The 17,438-nt window shown below is 45.0% G+C and overlaps 2 protein-coding genes across 2 annotated transcripts in view; one reads left to right on the plus strand and one right to left on the minus strand.

Moving 5' to 3' along the window:
* LOC135906084 (sulfotransferase 1B1-like) overlaps window positions 1–17,438 on the minus strand; it is a 456,107-nt gene that overhangs the window by 174,831 nt on the left and 263,838 nt on the right. The gene's annotated exons all lie outside the window — the stretch shown is intronic.
* Window positions 6,824–11,173, plus strand: LOC135905382 (antimicrobial peptide microplusin-like). The gene is made up of 5 exons (XM_065436397.1): window positions 6,824–6,945; window positions 7,696–7,757; window positions 8,671–8,760; window positions 9,732–9,758; window positions 10,948–11,173. The coding sequence occupies exons 1-5, from the start codon at window positions 6,870–6,872 to the stop codon at window positions 11,005–11,007; spliced, it is 315 nt and encodes a 104-aa protein (XP_065292469.1). The 5' UTR covers window positions 6,824–6,869; the 3' UTR covers window positions 11,008–11,173.

Consider the following 17,438-nt stretch of genomic DNA (forward strand, 5'->3'; position numbering starts at 1 on the left):
CAGCCAACACGTGCCGGAAGTTCATGGCGTGATTCATTGGCACGGCGTTGGAGCAACTTTGCCTTGACGAATATATTTAGTAGTTCGTTGCATATTCGATGTTAACTTTTTTTCGCATAGACTTTTTCGACTGCGTTAAAAAATTTCATTATTCGAATACCTCTATTGAACACATTGTGTTCCTGAAGAGAGATCTTTAAAGAATAATAATAAAAAAACCTGCGAAACATGGCGTTCAATGGGGAAGAACCGATACCAATCTTTTCCCCATGAGGAACTGACAGAAAACGCATTACATCTTATTGCATTCACTTATTTGGGATGATTCCTCTGATTTTAGTTCACTGGTTGCTTACAAAGAGCGCTTGACACTTCCACTACTTGCAAGATTGGAGGTTGATGCCCTCACATTCATTGCTGTTGATATTGGATGAAGTGTATCAAAGGAGTCATGAACTCTAAGATTATGATGCGTAATTAGCGAAAACGGGGCATCATAACGTCGGCCTCTGATCATGAACCTCCGATGGAAGAACTACGTGGACGACAAGAAAGAAAAGAAAGGAAAACAAAGAATACAGAGCAAGATGCAGAGGATAAGTTTCTTTTTTCAAACTTTAAGATGTCGAAATGAAGACAAGATTTAAGTAATTTTACTCATCCATTTAGCATGGGGAAAATAGCAGTAAACAAGTTTGTGCTTGCGCATAGGACGAAGACGAGGGAGGGAAATATGAAAACGGTGAAAGCGAGATGGAGCGAAAGAATAATTTTTTTAAAAGGTTGGAAGCTAGGAACAAACGTAGACAAATTAGAGACATCAGCGACCACAGTGAGTATGACCCGAATGGAGCGTGATGTTGGAGAGCGCATTTTTTTTTCCGCAAATAACTATACACAGAGGAAACGAATCATAAACGTCCCGAGGAGAGACAATCTATACTCCTAAAAACTGTCCCCAATTTCGCGCGAAAGCTCATTATGGGCCGATAAAAACAGTTCATATTTGGATGTGTTCTTCCTAAGAAAAGAAAGCTATTTGCAACAAAACTGCGGCGTCAATACCGTGTGGAGAGGGATATCATATGTCAGTATATGCTATTACATATTAGTCAGTCTGAATTATTTTAGGTGTAATTGTTCCTCTAAATAAATGCCTAGATGAGCTGATCATTGCAAGTGTTATCCAAGTGTCATTTGAAATGGATTGTTTGATTACGCAAAAAAGACGTGAGCTTAGAGGCACTACTGTGTATGTTAAAATGCCGTCACATGTATAAGCCGTTCTGCAGACACTTGCGTTGTCTGTAGCGAGGGAAGTGTAGTCACGGTGATGGAAAAAGTTTTTCTTCGCTCTATAGCGATGGTGAAGCTGAGGAAGATTTGATGTGGCGCTATCAATTCTTCGAGCGTGTTGTGGAAGTCCAGTTGTAGCAGAAGTTTCGTGCTAGTGCTGTCTGGAAGGCCCAGTGCCATCTTGCGCGTTCTTATAATGAGGGTAAGTAGGTTTATTTTCCAGGTTTAACTGGAAGGTTTTCTGGCAAGAAGCTGCATGAGCATGTTGACTATGTCCAGGAAGCCCCTAAAAACAGTAGTACACGAGTGGTACACGAGGGTGTTAAGTATGGCCTTTTCGGCCGCATATCAGTTGTGGTCGGCGGCCACGTGATCTGTGCGCAGACTTTCTTTTGTATACCTATATTGCAGATGATATGTAATAAGCTCCCATTGTTAGTCAGCGCTGTCTCTGCCGTCTTCGATTCGTCCTGTCCGTTGCGCGTCTCGATTCCTTTCTGGGGAACTGGAGGCGCCTTGACGACAATAGAATTACGTCAATGACGATGACGGTCGCTGTTAACATAAATTATTGGAGGGATGGACCATTGTACGGCAAAGGCCAACCCAAATTCGAGCACCTAAATGCGGTCGCAGTGTCAAAAAAAGAAGAAAGAATACGAGTACTGATCGACATTTCGAGTGGCACGGCTAAGGCCAAAATGGTAAGACAAGGATTGCTTGGCCATGTTGTAAATACAGGATATTTGAGTTGACATGAAGCAATACAATTTTTTTTGTTAATAAGACAAAAGATCGGACAAGGCAAGCGTTGCATGACAATACAGTCGACAGTCTTGAAGGCAAGGGAATTTAAGAGGAACGGGTAAGATGGGTGTCGAACCAAACTGAAAACCGTGCCCGAATTCTAGCCAGATCCGAAGCCGAAGCCCAACCAATATTCTTATAAAGTGCTTGAACCCGAATCAAGCCTTAACCAAAAAGAGTATGGTTACTGGTTCTGCACGACGCGGTTCAAGTATCTAGGATGAGCACGCCTGATGAATACACACGTGATTCTTCGAAGTAAATACTTTTCAATCGGCTCACCCCTCCAGAACATAGTTACGGATCACTAGTTGCGTTATGAACGAGAAAGGGGATAGACGATGGGTATATGCTGCTAATTGCACGGCCACCCCGGCAGTGACGCTAGCACTTGTGTATTCGGCCATGCCCGTTGGGCACTGCGGCCGCAACGCTGTTTCAGGGGCACCTCAAAACCGCCGTTTCTGTTGAAGCTGCCACTACGGCCATTAGGCCAGCTCGCTACTATTACCAGGTAAACAGTAAACCGCACACGCTGGGACACATAGAGAACAAATAGGATGGTGAAATAGAGAATGAAAAAGAGAAAAGCCAACTGTAGTTCAACTCGTGTTCCTCTAACAATAACACTGCGATCGCTAACGGATGACGCGGAAGCGTGCCGCCTTCCCACGGGAGGTGCTCTACTCCGGCGGCTGCTGCGTATGGCACGGCCGTGCGAGCCCTGTATTGAATACGATCTGCGATGCGGACAGTGTGGGCGTCTAGGCGCACCGACGCCCGGGAGCTTCGTGTGCACTATAGCACGTATACGCTTGCGTGTCACCGACGTTCACGACGTGAAACGTCACTGCAACTTCGTTTTTTTATTAATGCGAGGCGAGACAGCAACCTACACTAAAAGCAAACTGCCAAGAACCAGCGAAAGACTGCTTCGCAGTAAAAAAACACCGAGAAAGGAACAGCGCGACCCCCGCTCACGTTGTCGGCATGTCAACGCCGGGATCTACGGTGCATGATAATTGTTTCGCTTCAAATGTGGAAACGTCACCTTTATTTTTAAGCCCTTCGATTGACGTTTCTATTTTCGGCGCCTACAGAAGCCATGGTGGGTAGCAGAGGTCCGAGGGCCAAAACACTGATCGCTGAAGTCGTGCTTTATGCTCCTGAAACCTGACGCGTATCAGCGCACCCCGACCATTCTCTATCAGAGAGATAAGTGGGTGCGCAGAATGCTGGGTAGAAGTTCTGAAGAGATGTCGGCATGTTTCCAGGCTGCAAGTTAGGGTGAAAGGGGGTTCCCGCGCTTCTGCAATAGTGAAGTGACTGGACGTAGCTTGCGAAACTCCTAGGCACAATCTTGAACTCCGAGCCTTCGAGCCTGCATCAGCTGTAGCCGGTGGAGGGACGTCGCAGATAACTTGTGCAATACAGGGGCGGAGTAAGCGATTCTCTGACGGACAAGTGCTGAATGGGCATCAAGCAGGGATTCAGTTGTTCCACCCCACTTTGTGTCTGCGATTTTGCGGAGAACATTTGTCACGCAACTAATTTGGTCCTCCAGGGTGGTCAAATGATGGTTGCTGATCAAATGAGCCACCGAATGGCTGCTGTATGACTGGCTTTCTAAAAACGCTAAATAAATGGCTGCCGGAAATATGTCGGAAGTTTTAAAAAAAGAAGCTGCGTAAAGGACCTGTGTGCTGCACAGACATGTCAAATAGCCCGTTGCAAGGAAAGCATGACAGGTTGTAGCGGAAAAGATAAATGTGCCACATTTATATTTTACGCTGAATCATACAATGAGACAAAACACTGAATTAGCAATACAGGCAAAAATCACAAATTTCCATGCATGCTTCCGTCGCAAATCTGAAAACAAAGGTTGCATTGCCCGTTATGCATCTGCATAGCTTTGAAAACTTGTTTTTGTCTCACTTCAGATAGCGTGCGATACTTTCTTAAGAGACAGAGAACAAAGCTATACATTAGTATTAGCTTGTTCAGAAATATTTGCTTTGTTTAGAATATTCGAAAATACCGAAAATTTCCTCGAATACGAGTAGGAGTAGCTAGTGTACAGAACTAAATTTGTATTCGAATATTAGCGCTAGTTGGAATCGGTTGGCGCAGGACAGGGGCATTTGGGGGTCGCAGGGGGAGGCCTTCGTCCTGCAGTGGACATAAAATAGGCTGATGATGATAGTGATTCGCCCAAACCTAATTAATGCATTTTTTCATTATTGTATAACAAAAAAGGAAATTTGCTGATGTGCAAGAGCTTGAACCTATAGCACGTAATCGATAGACACCAGCGTGCCGCATAATAAACTGCTGTTGGTAAGAATGAGCAGGACATGCACTCTTATCTGCTCAGATAACACACTCGGATCCGCTTAATCCGTGGACAGATTGATTTGAAGTGCATGTGAACGTTGCGAGAAAGGTATTTCTCATTGCTATTCTAGATTTATATTGCGGGGTGGGAGAGGGGAGGAACAATTAGAACGCTGTCTGAAGAAAGAGCCTGGAAAAAATTGTGAATGTAGGTCCAATTTCTCGCTACAATCTGGACTTTTTTATTGAGAATGTTTATATGCTTACAGTGTACAGTGAAGCCGATGTTTTGGCGGCCTGAATGAGATAAAGGCAAAATGAGCAAAAGAAGCTTGTTCATGTGTATTTACTGGGGACTTTCTTGCACATAAGACGTTGCTTCTGAAAACCTTAAACTATTCGGGAAAAGTATTACGAAGCCTCGTCGCAGAAATACAGCTCTCTTTTATTAATGCATTCAGTATTTTAAAGAATGTTTATTCATTTGGAGTCCTTGAACGCTTTGGAATCAGAGAGCCCAGGCGACTCAAAATTTTGCAGTGCAGGATCATCGTTCGTGTGGTAAAGAAATATTGAGACACAGCCTATGATACAATTTCCTAAAACTTTTAGCTACAATCAATGTAACCTTGTTCCAGGGCTCCCTCCTTGATTTCCTTAGGCTGTCTGTAACGCAAAGCTATTGGAAATATCGGCGTTAACTATATCACATTTGTAGTGATTACCAAACTATTCATGCCAAGAATGAGCTCCATTCTTGGCATGAATTGGAACTCATGGGATGCGGTGAACTAGACAACCGTGAAAATAATAGCCGCAATTTGTTTTCCCAGTCCTAACGACGCAGCTGCCTATGAATTGACCGTGCAAAAATGCCGCATAATGTTCCGCCTAGGTTGCTCAAGACTGCGAAAAGCATGCGTTGGTCGGTTCACTCCTCGTCGTGTTTTGGCATTTCTCCATGATGTGGGCATCCATGTAGCAGAAGGCTTCCGTATTTTAATTTCGTTCAATACAAATTATTTTGGATGCGCCATCTTCCTCATCGAATAATTCAATTGAAATATTCCTTAGCACCAGATTTGGTAATTATTAGCAGCAAGGTCGTTTCAGCGCACTTAGTAGAAGTTCTATAGCGGGACGAAAAACCAGCGAGCTGCTCTAGTACTGAACTTGCGGCTCCTCTCTGGGCAGATACACTAACGGCAGATCTGGCCAACGGAAATCTAGATTGTGGAACCTAGATTCATTGAATAGCATGAAAATGGCGCGAAATGGGTGACTACAAATTACTTTCTGGACCCATCATTTTGGGTGGATGAATTCAATTTATGCAGTTCAACGCGGCAGAGCAAAATTTTGGGTACAGAAGACACCGGAATATATAGGGGGTTCTGGATGAATTTTGACAGCCTGAGGCTCTTTAACACGCGCTTAAAACGAAGTGAACAAACGGTCTTTCATTCAGCCAGCAGTAGAATGCGGCCGCTGCGACTGGGAATCGAACCCATGACCTCGTGTTCAGCCGCAAAGCGCCATAACAAGTGAGCATGAGGGGCGGCTCATTCCTGGCGCATTTCTGGCGCAAACGAGGTGAAAAAGTTTAGAAGTCTAGCCGGAAGGACGAATTACGCAATGTCCGCCTTTACCTGCGGCACTTGTCCGCAACCACAACGAGCTCAGTGATCGCAGACAGAGCAGTCAATCTTTGGAAGTAAGTAAGTGCTTCATACGAATCCGAGTGACGCACAAAAGGAGTTGCGCAACGTAGGTCAGCGGGGCTAGGAGTGCATGCTGTCACGCCGAAATGAGCTTATGAGAAGCGCCAGTCAATAAGCAACAAAACGAGATGGTCAAGGGAAATAAACTATGCGATGAACAAGGCCGAGTGTGGAAATCATCAATTGCGAATGACTATGACATTGCACTTAGCAAACGACCAAATTTCGCACATCAGACAACTAGCGGCGATGGCCCCGGATCGAGATCCAATTTCATGGGGCTCCCTTCAAAACTTCGTGCAACCAACACTTCAGCCAAAAAAGAAGATCCGCGCCTCTACTGCCTAGAGCGATTGGTCTATCCTTGTTTTCTCCACGTGCGATGGCAGATTTCCGGTGTGGCGGATGTTCGTTCACACCTGCATCAATCATAGACTTCAGAGCGTTTAGAGTACCACGAATGACAAGTGTGGCTCGTGAATGTCGGCACGTGTAACCAAAAAGGTTGAGGGACCCCTATTTGATGCTTTTCTTGCGTGAAGAGTCTATGACTGTAGCTTTTGTAGCTGCTATCCAGGTTGTATTGCAGCCCCGCTGAGGCAATCGCACTCCTACGTGTATAAAAGAAGCGTTCAGGAGGCATATATCACCACTCGTTGAGCTCGTTACTTTCTGGCATCTTCTATTGTTAAGAGCCCCAGAGAAATTATGAAGGCTTTCCTGGTCTGCGCCATGCTCGCCACCGTCACCGCTGTCAGCTTTGCTCACCACCTCGAGCTCTGCGGTGAGTTTATGGGTTAGGTGCTTGTATTACTCGTTAAAGAAATGTGCATACGCTATCAGATAACGAGTAATACCACTATCTGCAAGCATAAAATAGATATAGTGACTTGATCACAAGCTAATGTACCGGAATTTCAGGTCCGGAAAAAATTCATGGCCACTTCTCTATAGGCCGTTCGATGGCATAATACTTTAGATACCTGAATATGCTTTCGCTACTATATATCAACGGTAGGCGGAAAAAGTATAGTACATTGCTAGCCTTGAATTAAATTCTTATTACAGAGGAAATGCAGACGCGGAAGCTTTGTGTTTAGTTTCACAGATTCATGTTAGAATGGTTCTCTATTCACGTTTTAACTTATATCTTCTCTTTCTATTGCGCTCTGTTTATTCTCAAATGGCATGTCTCGAACACAGAACAACACTCACAGCCAAAACGTAGAACAGAGCTAGAACTCACGAAGCCTTTGGCAATGAAGGATATTTTTCGATAAGGGGAACCCGTCACGAGTGATAGTGAAGTCGATGATTGCCATGATGTTGACCTGAACGAAGCGTTTCCACAATCATACCATATATGCATATAGTATAAAGCATACACAGCCAGCACTGTACGTGCTCTAATAGGTGTCAAAAGCTAGACTGTGTTAATTTAAAGCCAATAAAGCTATTAGTCAAGTGTGCGTGGCGTCACAAGCCCTGTCGCCCTGCATGTCTCACGACCCTCTGAATTTTTTTCTTTTCGCAGAAAAGGATGATGAGCAGTTGAAGAGCGAACTTCAATGTATCCGCAGCATACTTTCAGCAGCGGTAAGATGCGTTAATTCTTGCCTATTGAGGTGACTTAAGAAGAAGGGGCAAACGTCGAAGCACAAGACAGAACACTAAAATTCCCTCTGCACCTGGCTACTCGAAAACGCATTCTGCAAGAGGAGTCAAAAAGATAAATCAAGATAAAAGTTTTTGGTTTCATTCCACACACTGCACATGCTGATGCATCTGCCAGATACCCTTATCGGTGCCCTATACTTGCTGACCCTAATTTGGGAGGGTTTGTTGACTATACCCTTCAATTTTGGCAGAATATTTTTCATCCCATATGAACTTTTTATAAGTGCATGCAGTTTTTGGTAAAACGTGGGAAGCGTGATTTGCTTATGGAGCTGGATTGAGTTTGTTATAACTCTTGAACGCATTGGGGGCAAAAAAACATACGATGTGGCCATTAATTTTGTTTTTTACGGTTAGTTTCTGCTACTCGTGGACAAGTCGGAAGCGAACTTACCTCATTTCTTTTTCCCTGGTAACGTTACCGTATATTTCTTTCGCGAAAGTAACGACACCATATCCTCGCTGTACCATCGTCGCATCAGGACAAGGGTGAACGTATTTGAATTATTCTTCGTCGCAACGCACCAAAGTGACGTGAAAATGACGCGCACCCGTTCAAGTATGCATTTGCGCAAATTCACTTAGGCCACAGATGCAGGTACCGTCTCGTCTACGGGAGAACGATATTATATAAAGGCGCCTTTGCTTACTGTGGACTCCCACGTCCCTTTAAAAGCTCTGCTCTCCCTCTTTACTATTTATAGCACATCTCTTATTTGCTACATTGGACCGTGCTCATGTTCAAACATGTTTCATTATGCCGAAATGTTCATCTTTGCATTGTATATTCAAGATCAGGTCGTTTTACTACAAAGATCATGTCGTGTTACAGACAAAACAAAGTTTTAACCACGCCAAGCAGGACCTCGGCTGCCCAGACTGGAGCTGCGTCATACGGAATCTGTGCGCAGGAGGCGATTTGGTGAGTAGTCTCTTCAATCTAATAGTTGCCCATGAGTAGGAAACTACGGAAAATGTGATTATAGAATAGTTTCAGCGGTTCACCCACATAGGACTGAATGCACGGAAACACGTTTATGAAAAGAAAGCAGAGGAATGAGCAGCTCGGTCACTCTTTGCTGATGTATAGCAGCTAAAGATTAGGCAGTACTTCTCGGCGAACAATTTACTTGTTCACGGCAACAATTAAGGAAGTACTTGTCGGTAACGGAGAGTACGTTTCGCCAATCTGCGGTCCTGCACTTGCAGCTGTCAATTCATTCACCCTTGCGCTGGCTTGTACTAACTTCAAGGTTTGCTTAGTGCGTAGAACGGCTGCCCTGGAAAAGCAGTGGTGACGTGTTCGATTCCTGAACCAGAACGATTGCGGCAGCGGTTCTTTTTCTCCTTTGAACCCCCTTCAATTTTATTGCTAGCTTAGTGTTACAGTCTGGTGAATGATAACCTTGACTTTCAAAGGATTCCCCCCCCCCCCCACTTGCGCATGATCTCAAAACTCATTTCACAAAATTACTGCCGTTAGAAGAACGGAAATAAAGGGAGGCCGAATTTTTAAAGTTTGGCAACGTTGCTCTTCTTGTAGAATAAGTTAAGGTGACCTGATTAATTATCTCTCTTAGATACATTGTAGGCGATAGTTTTGACAGTTCGCCCCCTTGGGAGGACACGTATTTAACCCCAAACACCCAAACGGTGGTTAGATTGACGTTTAATCAAATTTAAACAAACATTACACGTCGAGAACAGAATCTAAGCTACCAGGTCATGCAGCACGCTGAAATATTGGTTCATAAAGGTATCACTGCACTTGACGTTTATTTTTTCGCGCAGAGCGCATGCAGCGCACCGTCGCAATTTCATGTAATAACGTATGAGCGCTGTCGTTCCCGTTAACAAATTTATTGAGTTTTGGTGAACCTGTTTCTTTGACAGGAAGGTGCCATGGCTCAATACTTCACAGTAAGTACACATTTCACATACTCTCGTTACACAGATTCTACTCATTGGCTAGAAATTATATTTCACGTTGCTGATCACCCTCTGCGATGGCTCAGCGGACACGACGTTCTGTTGCTAAGCTCAAGATCATCGGCTATACATCCGTGAGACTTAAACATTTGGTACATGACAAGGCATTGCAGCTGGCCAAAAGTAAATTACGCTACGACATATCCAGTAACCCAAATGTAGATTTTAAGCCCCCTGAGCACGTTAGACTGTGACAGAAGATGTGTGCGTCAAAATAACACGAACAATATTACCATTAGCAATAGCAACGCTAAAATGTTTCCTTCGCATCAGAATGAAACTCTCAATTAAGAGATAAAAGCCACTGGCAGGGCATCCCGGGCAGAACCACAGCGACGGAACATTGATGTGTGGCAGTGTTGAGAATGGACTACGTCAAAGTCGATGAATGTAGTAACCACGCGAAATGTGCATATGGTTGATAAATAAATAATATGAAAAGTGTAATCATCCGGGAAATAATATTTTTGCCATTGCTATGGTGCAGGTACGGTACTAATCGTCATTTATGTTTTCGACATTTATTATGCCTGTAGATGCCTAATGCAACGACGTAACAAAGTCAAACTTGTCTTTTAGGAGCGGTCGTTTAAATAATCACAATTATCCAGACAATTATTTCACAACTTTTTATATACCTCAAAAGGCATAAAAATCACAAAGTAAAGTAACTATTGTAAAAAAGAAAGCGAAAAAAACTATGTGTCCTTACATTTTTTTCGGCAGCTGCGTAGGAAATTATATTATCGAATTGGTTTCCTTTTCTCTGAAGCATCCTAATATTTCCAGTGATGTGGAAACTTTGACGAGCTGGTTACTAATCACCACACCATGTGTATGAAGCAGCGCACTGAATGGGACAAAGCGGAGAGAATGCAAAGATATGAGTGTCGTGTTTCCTTTGGTTCACTCTAATTTGTTCTGTTCAGTGCGCTGCTTCACCCACACGGTATGGTAATATTTACTGTTGTTTCAGATTAATACTAATCTAGTATTTATAGAAGGTCTGGATATACTAAACGAAATATTTACCACACTTCTGAAGATTAAGCAAACAAACAATGAACGAATGTTTGTTAGCCCAGTAATCGCTACATAAGGTTTTGCTTCTTTTCTACAGCCAGAACAAATCACGGAAATTCACAACGCTGCCACAGCATGCGATCCCGACGCGAAGTAGGACGACACCAAATGAAAACCGACAGCCCATATATTCAAGAAGAGTCCCTGCATACAAACATCCAGATAGACTGATTTCAGGTCTGTAATCTGGAGAGTCGTACGTTCTTGAACTGTTTCTTTTTTTTTTTTGCTATGAGACAAAATAAATACAATTTTGCGTGAAACATTGTTGTTCTACTGAGAGACAATTTCTTAATACCGACCATCGTGACAAGATCAATGCTGTGTGAAGCCTGGTGTAATTCTCAGTAATCTGCGTTCGTTGACTCTGATTCCGAGGCATTGTGGGATGTAAAGGATGAGGGGGGCTGGGTTCGATAAGCGAGAATATTGAGAACCCGCCAGAGGCCAATTAAGAACTTTGGAGGTGACGTTTTGAATGAGTCATCGTACTCACTCAAGTTATTTACCGCACAAAATATGGCCTGCGAGATCAGCAGCTAAGAAATTGACTCTAGCATCACGATATATCTCGAGCTTTTCCGCCTCTTCAATTTCCTCTCCGGCCATTTCGTTGGTTGACAATGACTCATAGCTAGTGGTACACTAGGTAAGGCGTATAAAGCTCTAATTAAGAGACCCCGTTTACGTCTTCCGGCTTGCACAGAAGTGCATGCACAGTTTTCGTTGATCTGCTTTGAGAGCGTGTGACCGATGACGGACAAATAATTTGCGAGAATCTGCGAAATCAGCGAGAACTTCTATCACCTACACTGGCATAACTAAAGCATATTCAGGGCGGCCTGTAAGCATGGTTGACATATACAGGGGTGTAAAGTGGTACAGATGAAAAAAAATAAAAAATAAAAAAGGAGCGCCACTATTAGGTGATCCTAATTAGGCGTTAAGTGTTGCTAGTTGATCGTGGTCAAGGCAGCTCGTTTTTTGGTAGATAGCACAAACAATATGCACAACAAAGCAACGTATCAAACTAGAGCTGAACCGAAAGTCAAAAACAAGAGAAAACCGTCAGTATTGCGCAAACCGGGGCTAAAGCGGAAGGTTAGGATATTTTTTTGTTGTTGTTGCGTGTGGTCGATCTCGCGAGTGAAAGTCGGTGTGTGGTGATAAAGTGGTTTCCGGCCCACATGGGCAGTGGTGTGTCGGATCGTGGCAACGCTAACCACAACGAGACGGCGAACGCGGCGGCGCGAGGACTAACCAACCGTGCCGCTGCTACTGCAGCCGACCCGTCGTGGTGGTGGGAAACCAAGGACAAAATGACTTCCTACAATGAAATTGTGAAATGGTACCGACTAGAGCGAAGGACTATGCCGCCACCTCATCCGGGCTTGACCCGTAAGGAGGCGGTTTTATACCGACAACTTCAAACGGGGTCGTTATTCACCCCGGTGCTGATGAGGCACGTGTGTCCAAGTGTTTATGAAAGTGATCTGCGTTGTGTGTGCCGAAAGGAAAGAGCCACTGCAGCTCACATCCTTTGGGACTGTGCTAAAAATCCGCATGAAGCTGCAACACCAACAACGATCCCGCCGCGGCTCGAGGCCGCAACGAGATGCTATGACCAAGTTGTTCAAACCCAGGCCGTCCAGCAGTTCTCGGCGGCCCTCGAAAGGCAACGACCGAGCGAAACCGGAGGGAGGCTGCCACCCCAAAGGAGGGGCAGGCGCGGTCGACCAAAGGGGATAGTGCGGCCGCGGCCGAAGTAGAGGCGCCACACGCCGCGAAGACGTCATGGCCGCGTCACGGTAACGCCTCCCTAACAGGGGAAGGCTAACCGTTCTGCAGGCGTTCAGAACAAAGTTTCGTCACTCACTCACTCACCCCGGAGCAAAACCGAGAAGAAAAATAACTGTTTTCGGTTCATGTCGCCCATTTTCTCTGAAGCTTTTCATCTATGCGTTCCCTTCACTTGCGGCTCAACAGCGTTATCTCAGTTGTAAACTCGCACGAGCTTCTCATGATTTTACAAGTGTAGCACCATTAGTACGTTTTCCCACATGACGCGTTGCGAGGCCGGCATCGCGATATTACACTTGTTAACACTTGAAATTGGTTACCGTTGAATAGATAGCATTTAGCGTTTTCTAGCTGGTTCTTTTGATCACGCGGGTATGCAAACTGAAGTAAGTTTGACAAAAATGACTTATTGTTTTTCAGGCGTGCTTTAACAACGGGATAAGCTGTGCTGGCTTACTATCCCAGCTTATTCTTGAAAATGTTTATGTACAGTAAACGGGCAAGACCTCCTCTCTCGGTACGTGGTTACGGTTTTGGAAGGGAAGGGCAGATGGACGGCCCACGAAGACAGGGCAAGTTAAAGTTGCGTGGACAAAGGCGTCTGGATAGTATCCCAGGAGAGATTCATGGAATTTATTTCTTTGCTGCGGCCTTGCCCATTACAGGAAGCTTGCGGAGTGGTTGGTTGCAATTAGCGTTAGTATAATCTTGCGTCGATGCAAGATGAAGGCTGTGAACTCTCACCACAGCTGGAAGACGTCAGCTCGTTTTCTGGTGTTGCAGCTCAAAACGCATTTTCTAGATGTATCTGTGTCGCCAAGTCCAGAGCTCTTCCCTTAAGAAAATACTATAAGCCTCGCATTTGTCAGAGCCATGCCCGTCTTGACTCTCCTTAAGCAGTCTTTGGCCGCTTGTCCGTATTCTGCAGGCTGGCATCCAAATCTTCTGGTCATAAGTTTTCCAATGGCTGCTCGTGTTCTTCATTGCCTTTCTATACAGTTCTAGAAATATAATTCTTTCTCGTCATCTGATACGAGCACTGGCGCTTACCGTGTATTAAAGACGTGAACTTGGAATCAGGGCCTTGTGAGGCGGCATAGTTCTTTATAGCTTCGTGCGGTGCCGCAGCTGACCGAAACTGAATGTTGGCCGAAAAAATAGTGCCATCGAGAGCACTTGCGTTTTGATTAATGAACTATTAAACCAGAACAAAAGTTGTTAATAATATATACAGCGTGTTTCAGCAAACTCTCTCAATTTTCCTAAGAAATCGCCTGTGGCAGATGGCGCAATTCTAGTTCATGAGCTGGTCTACTCGCAGAGGAGGACATTACTTGCACAAAAAATGATACGCATAATCGACTAAGTAGCCAAAATTCGCTAATTAATTTTACCTCTTCAACTTATGGCACACACTCCCGTTTACAATTACCAGCGGGTGATACTGCACGGCATATCTACATGAAAAGAATTGTGTGGATGACACCATTTACGAGATATGCGCCGTCAAACTTGCAGTAAATATGCAGGGTAGTTCCCCTTACTTTATTCACAAACCGTCATTTTTTGCACTGAAGCACAAAAGTAGCTGCAAAGCCAGTGCATTTCTCCACAAAGTTCGGGAATTAATATATGGAGACTCGTGTCATCCTGAGAATCGGTTCCAAGCGTATCCGGCTTGCGAACTCCCCGACTACAATTTCTGAATTGCAATATGTGTCATAAGGCAAATAGCCGAAACCCGAATTAGAGTACGTGTTAATAAGTCGATTAGGAATTTCAATTTTCTACAAGTAATGTCCACCTCTTTGACTAGACCAGCTCATGGACTAGAATTGTGCTACCTCCCACAGGCAATTTAAAAAAATATCTAATTGTTGGCAGAAACACCCGGTATATAAAGTCGGCTTTTGAGAATTTCAAAAGCATACATAACTATTAATGAAAAAAACTCAGTGACCTTCCACCATGTGAAGAAGGTTGACCAGCGAAGCTGTGTATATGGGCCCATTAATGTCGAAGGATCGACATTTGGGTGAGTTGGTATTGGTTGGGCATCTAAAGGGGCAGCGCAAGACGACGAATACAGAAGCCAGGCACACGCAGGACAGCGCTGGACTCACAAATAACTTTAGTCGATGGCATACACAAATTAATGCACTACAACCCATAGCCACGTGTTCTCCCATCGATAGCGTCATTATCAGTGAGCAGGCAAAAACGCAAAATCCTGTATTCCAATGCTACACTATGAGGTGGTTTAAAAATTTTCGGGAGGACGCTACCGGCATGACGGTACAGAAGCTTGTTAAGCGTGTAAAATTAGGAGCCCCCACAAGAAGGAATAATCAAGAGCCTGCCGACAAGAAGAAAACCTAGTTGTAATTCCATATGTACATTTACTTTCACACAACCTCAGGAATGTAGCAGGCAGGTTTGATATAAAGGTTCTTTTTTCTTCCCCTAACAAGATGATCAAAATTTGCGGTAAGATTGATAGCAAGTTGGCGCAGGCCACCTCCACTCATGCTGGGAAAGGCTGTACTGTTAAGCACACGTCCCAGCATGTGAACTGTAGAATGGGAGTTGTTTACGAGCTTCCATTTTCCTGTGGTCACGTCTATATTGGCCAAACAGGTCTGAACATGAGATTTTCTGAGCATAGGCGCTCGTTAACGGATAATGCCTACTCACATGCCTACCCCCTGGCGCCAAGAACATGAACCCTGAGCGAGACGGGAACCGCAGAATAGCAAGTACTCGGGCCCTCCACAAACAGTAAGGCGAGGACCATGAGGTGGTCTACGTGGACGCAGCGGAATATACGTCAGGCTCCCGTATGTTCCTGGTGGTAGCCGACAATCAAGCAAAGCTTCTAACCTCCAGCTCAATCATCACCAATTACACCACAGAGGCAGAAGAGGCAGCCATCACACTTGCTGTCATATCTACATCTGCCACCAAAATTATCACTGACTCCAAATCCGCCATTCCCAACTAAGCCAATGGCTACATATCCCACACCGCTGCGCGCTCACTACGCTTCTGGCAGCCTCGGCGCCGCACAGCCCTAATCTGGACGCCAGCACATGCCGGCCTCCCTGGCAACGAGCAGGCTCACTCCTTGGCCCGAGATCTCACATTCTGGGCAGTGGGAGCGGAGCCTCCTCTACGGGCCGGGGAGTGCCTGCTCTCCTTCTGTGATATTCTCTCGTACTGCCGGGACAAACGAAGGGAAAACACACCCCCCGCCCCATTCCTCACCATAGACCAGGCCGAACACTGGCGACGACGACAAACACGGACTGCTCCATACCCTATACTACTGCATGCCCAATACCCAGACCAATTCCCCTCAACATCCAAACTTTGCGGCAAACCAGGAGATTTCTTACATACGCTCCTTACATGCCCCACATTCCCTCATCCCCCATCACCTGCCGTGGCGGAGTCTTACTGGGAGACTCTTCAGATTTGCACTTCCGCTCAAGACCAGTGCTGGATCATCTCCAGTGCTATAAGAAGGATTGCTCTCCAAGGGCTCTCCTTCACTTTGTAAGGGTGCCCCCTCATAGTAAGTGCCATGTAAGGGGCTTCGCCCCCACCATTCATATCATTGGCAATAAATGTTTCTACCATCATCTACTCATATGTCGCGCGGCTTTGCTATAAGCATGGGTGCACTCCAATGTATGAAGACGCCACAATACTTTCCGCGCAAAGCTATCAGACTACGAAGCAGATTATTGAGGCCTACTATATCAGGAGAAAAGGATCGCGTTTTGTAAGATGGCCATCATCAAATTTCAATGAAAGTGAATTTGAATTTTTAAACCGCCTCATACTGTAGAATCAGATTACAGCGTTTTGCGTTTTTGCCTCCGCACTTATAATGACACCATCGATGGGAGATCACGCGGCTATGGGTTGTAGTACATAAGTTTCTGTATGCCTATGTATAAAGTTAGTTGTGACTTCAGGGCTGTCGTGCGTGTTCCTGCCTTCTGTCTTCGTCGTCTTCCGCTGCCCCTTCAAGTCGTTCAACCTTTAATGTCGAACCGAACCTCCGCCGCGGGTCGGCTCGGTGTTTCAGTGTCTTCGGGATGGGCCTACGTATGGGGAGTGCTTAACGCCCGCTACTATAGTCCGCCGCGGGTTGGCCCGGTATTGCAATTTCTCCGGTTTCCGCCCACGCATGAAAAAATTGTTGGTCTGCGTGCGTACGCGATCCGCCAGATCCTAGCCAAAGACAGCTTCACTGTTAGATGTGCTTATATTCAACGGCTTCCTTGGTTTTCTTTTCTTTTCTATATTTGGCCTATGCAATTCCTGCAGCGACTGCGTATGTGCCACGAAATGCCCCAGCTTATACATTAAATAATAATATTTGGGGTTTTACGTGCCAAAACCACTTTCTTATTATGAGGCACGCCGTAGTGGAGGACTCCGAAAATTTTGACCACCTGGGGTTCTTTAACGTGCACCTAAATCTAAGCACACGGGTGTTTTCGCATTTCGCCCCCATCGAAATGCGGCCGCCGTGGCCGGGATTCGATCCCGCGACCTCGTGCACAGCAGCCCAACACCATAGCCACTGAGCAACCACGGCGGGTAGCTTATACATTAAATACTGATAAAGTAGTGCAAATGAGAGCACATCGGTTGTGCATAATAAAATAGTTAATCACGACATAAGGGCTTTTTAGAATAATTAATTTATCGAATTGA

Source organism: Dermacentor albipictus, chromosome 1 (assembly GCF_038994185.2).
Source record: "Dermacentor albipictus isolate Rhodes 1998 colony chromosome 1, USDA_Dalb.pri_finalv2, whole genome shotgun sequence".
NCBI classification, from domain to species: domain Eukaryota; kingdom Metazoa; phylum Arthropoda; class Arachnida; order Ixodida; family Ixodidae; genus Dermacentor; species Dermacentor albipictus.

What these genes read in the sequence shown, in the direction of transcription:
- LOC135905382 (XM_065436397.1), top strand. Translation starts at nt 6,870, where the DNA reads ATGAAGGCTTTCCTGGTCTGCGCCATGCTCGCCACCGTCACCGCTGTC. An exon ending in GCAGCATACTTTCAGCAGCG is followed by an intron (nt 7,758 to 8,670) that starts GTAAGATGCGTT and finishes GTCGTGTTACAG; the next exon opens with ACAAAACAAAGTTTTAACCA. An exon ending in CCATGGCTCAATACTTCACA is followed by an intron (nt 9,759 to 10,947) that starts GTAAGTACACAT and finishes TCTTTTCTACAG; the next exon opens with CCAGAACAAATCACGGAAAT.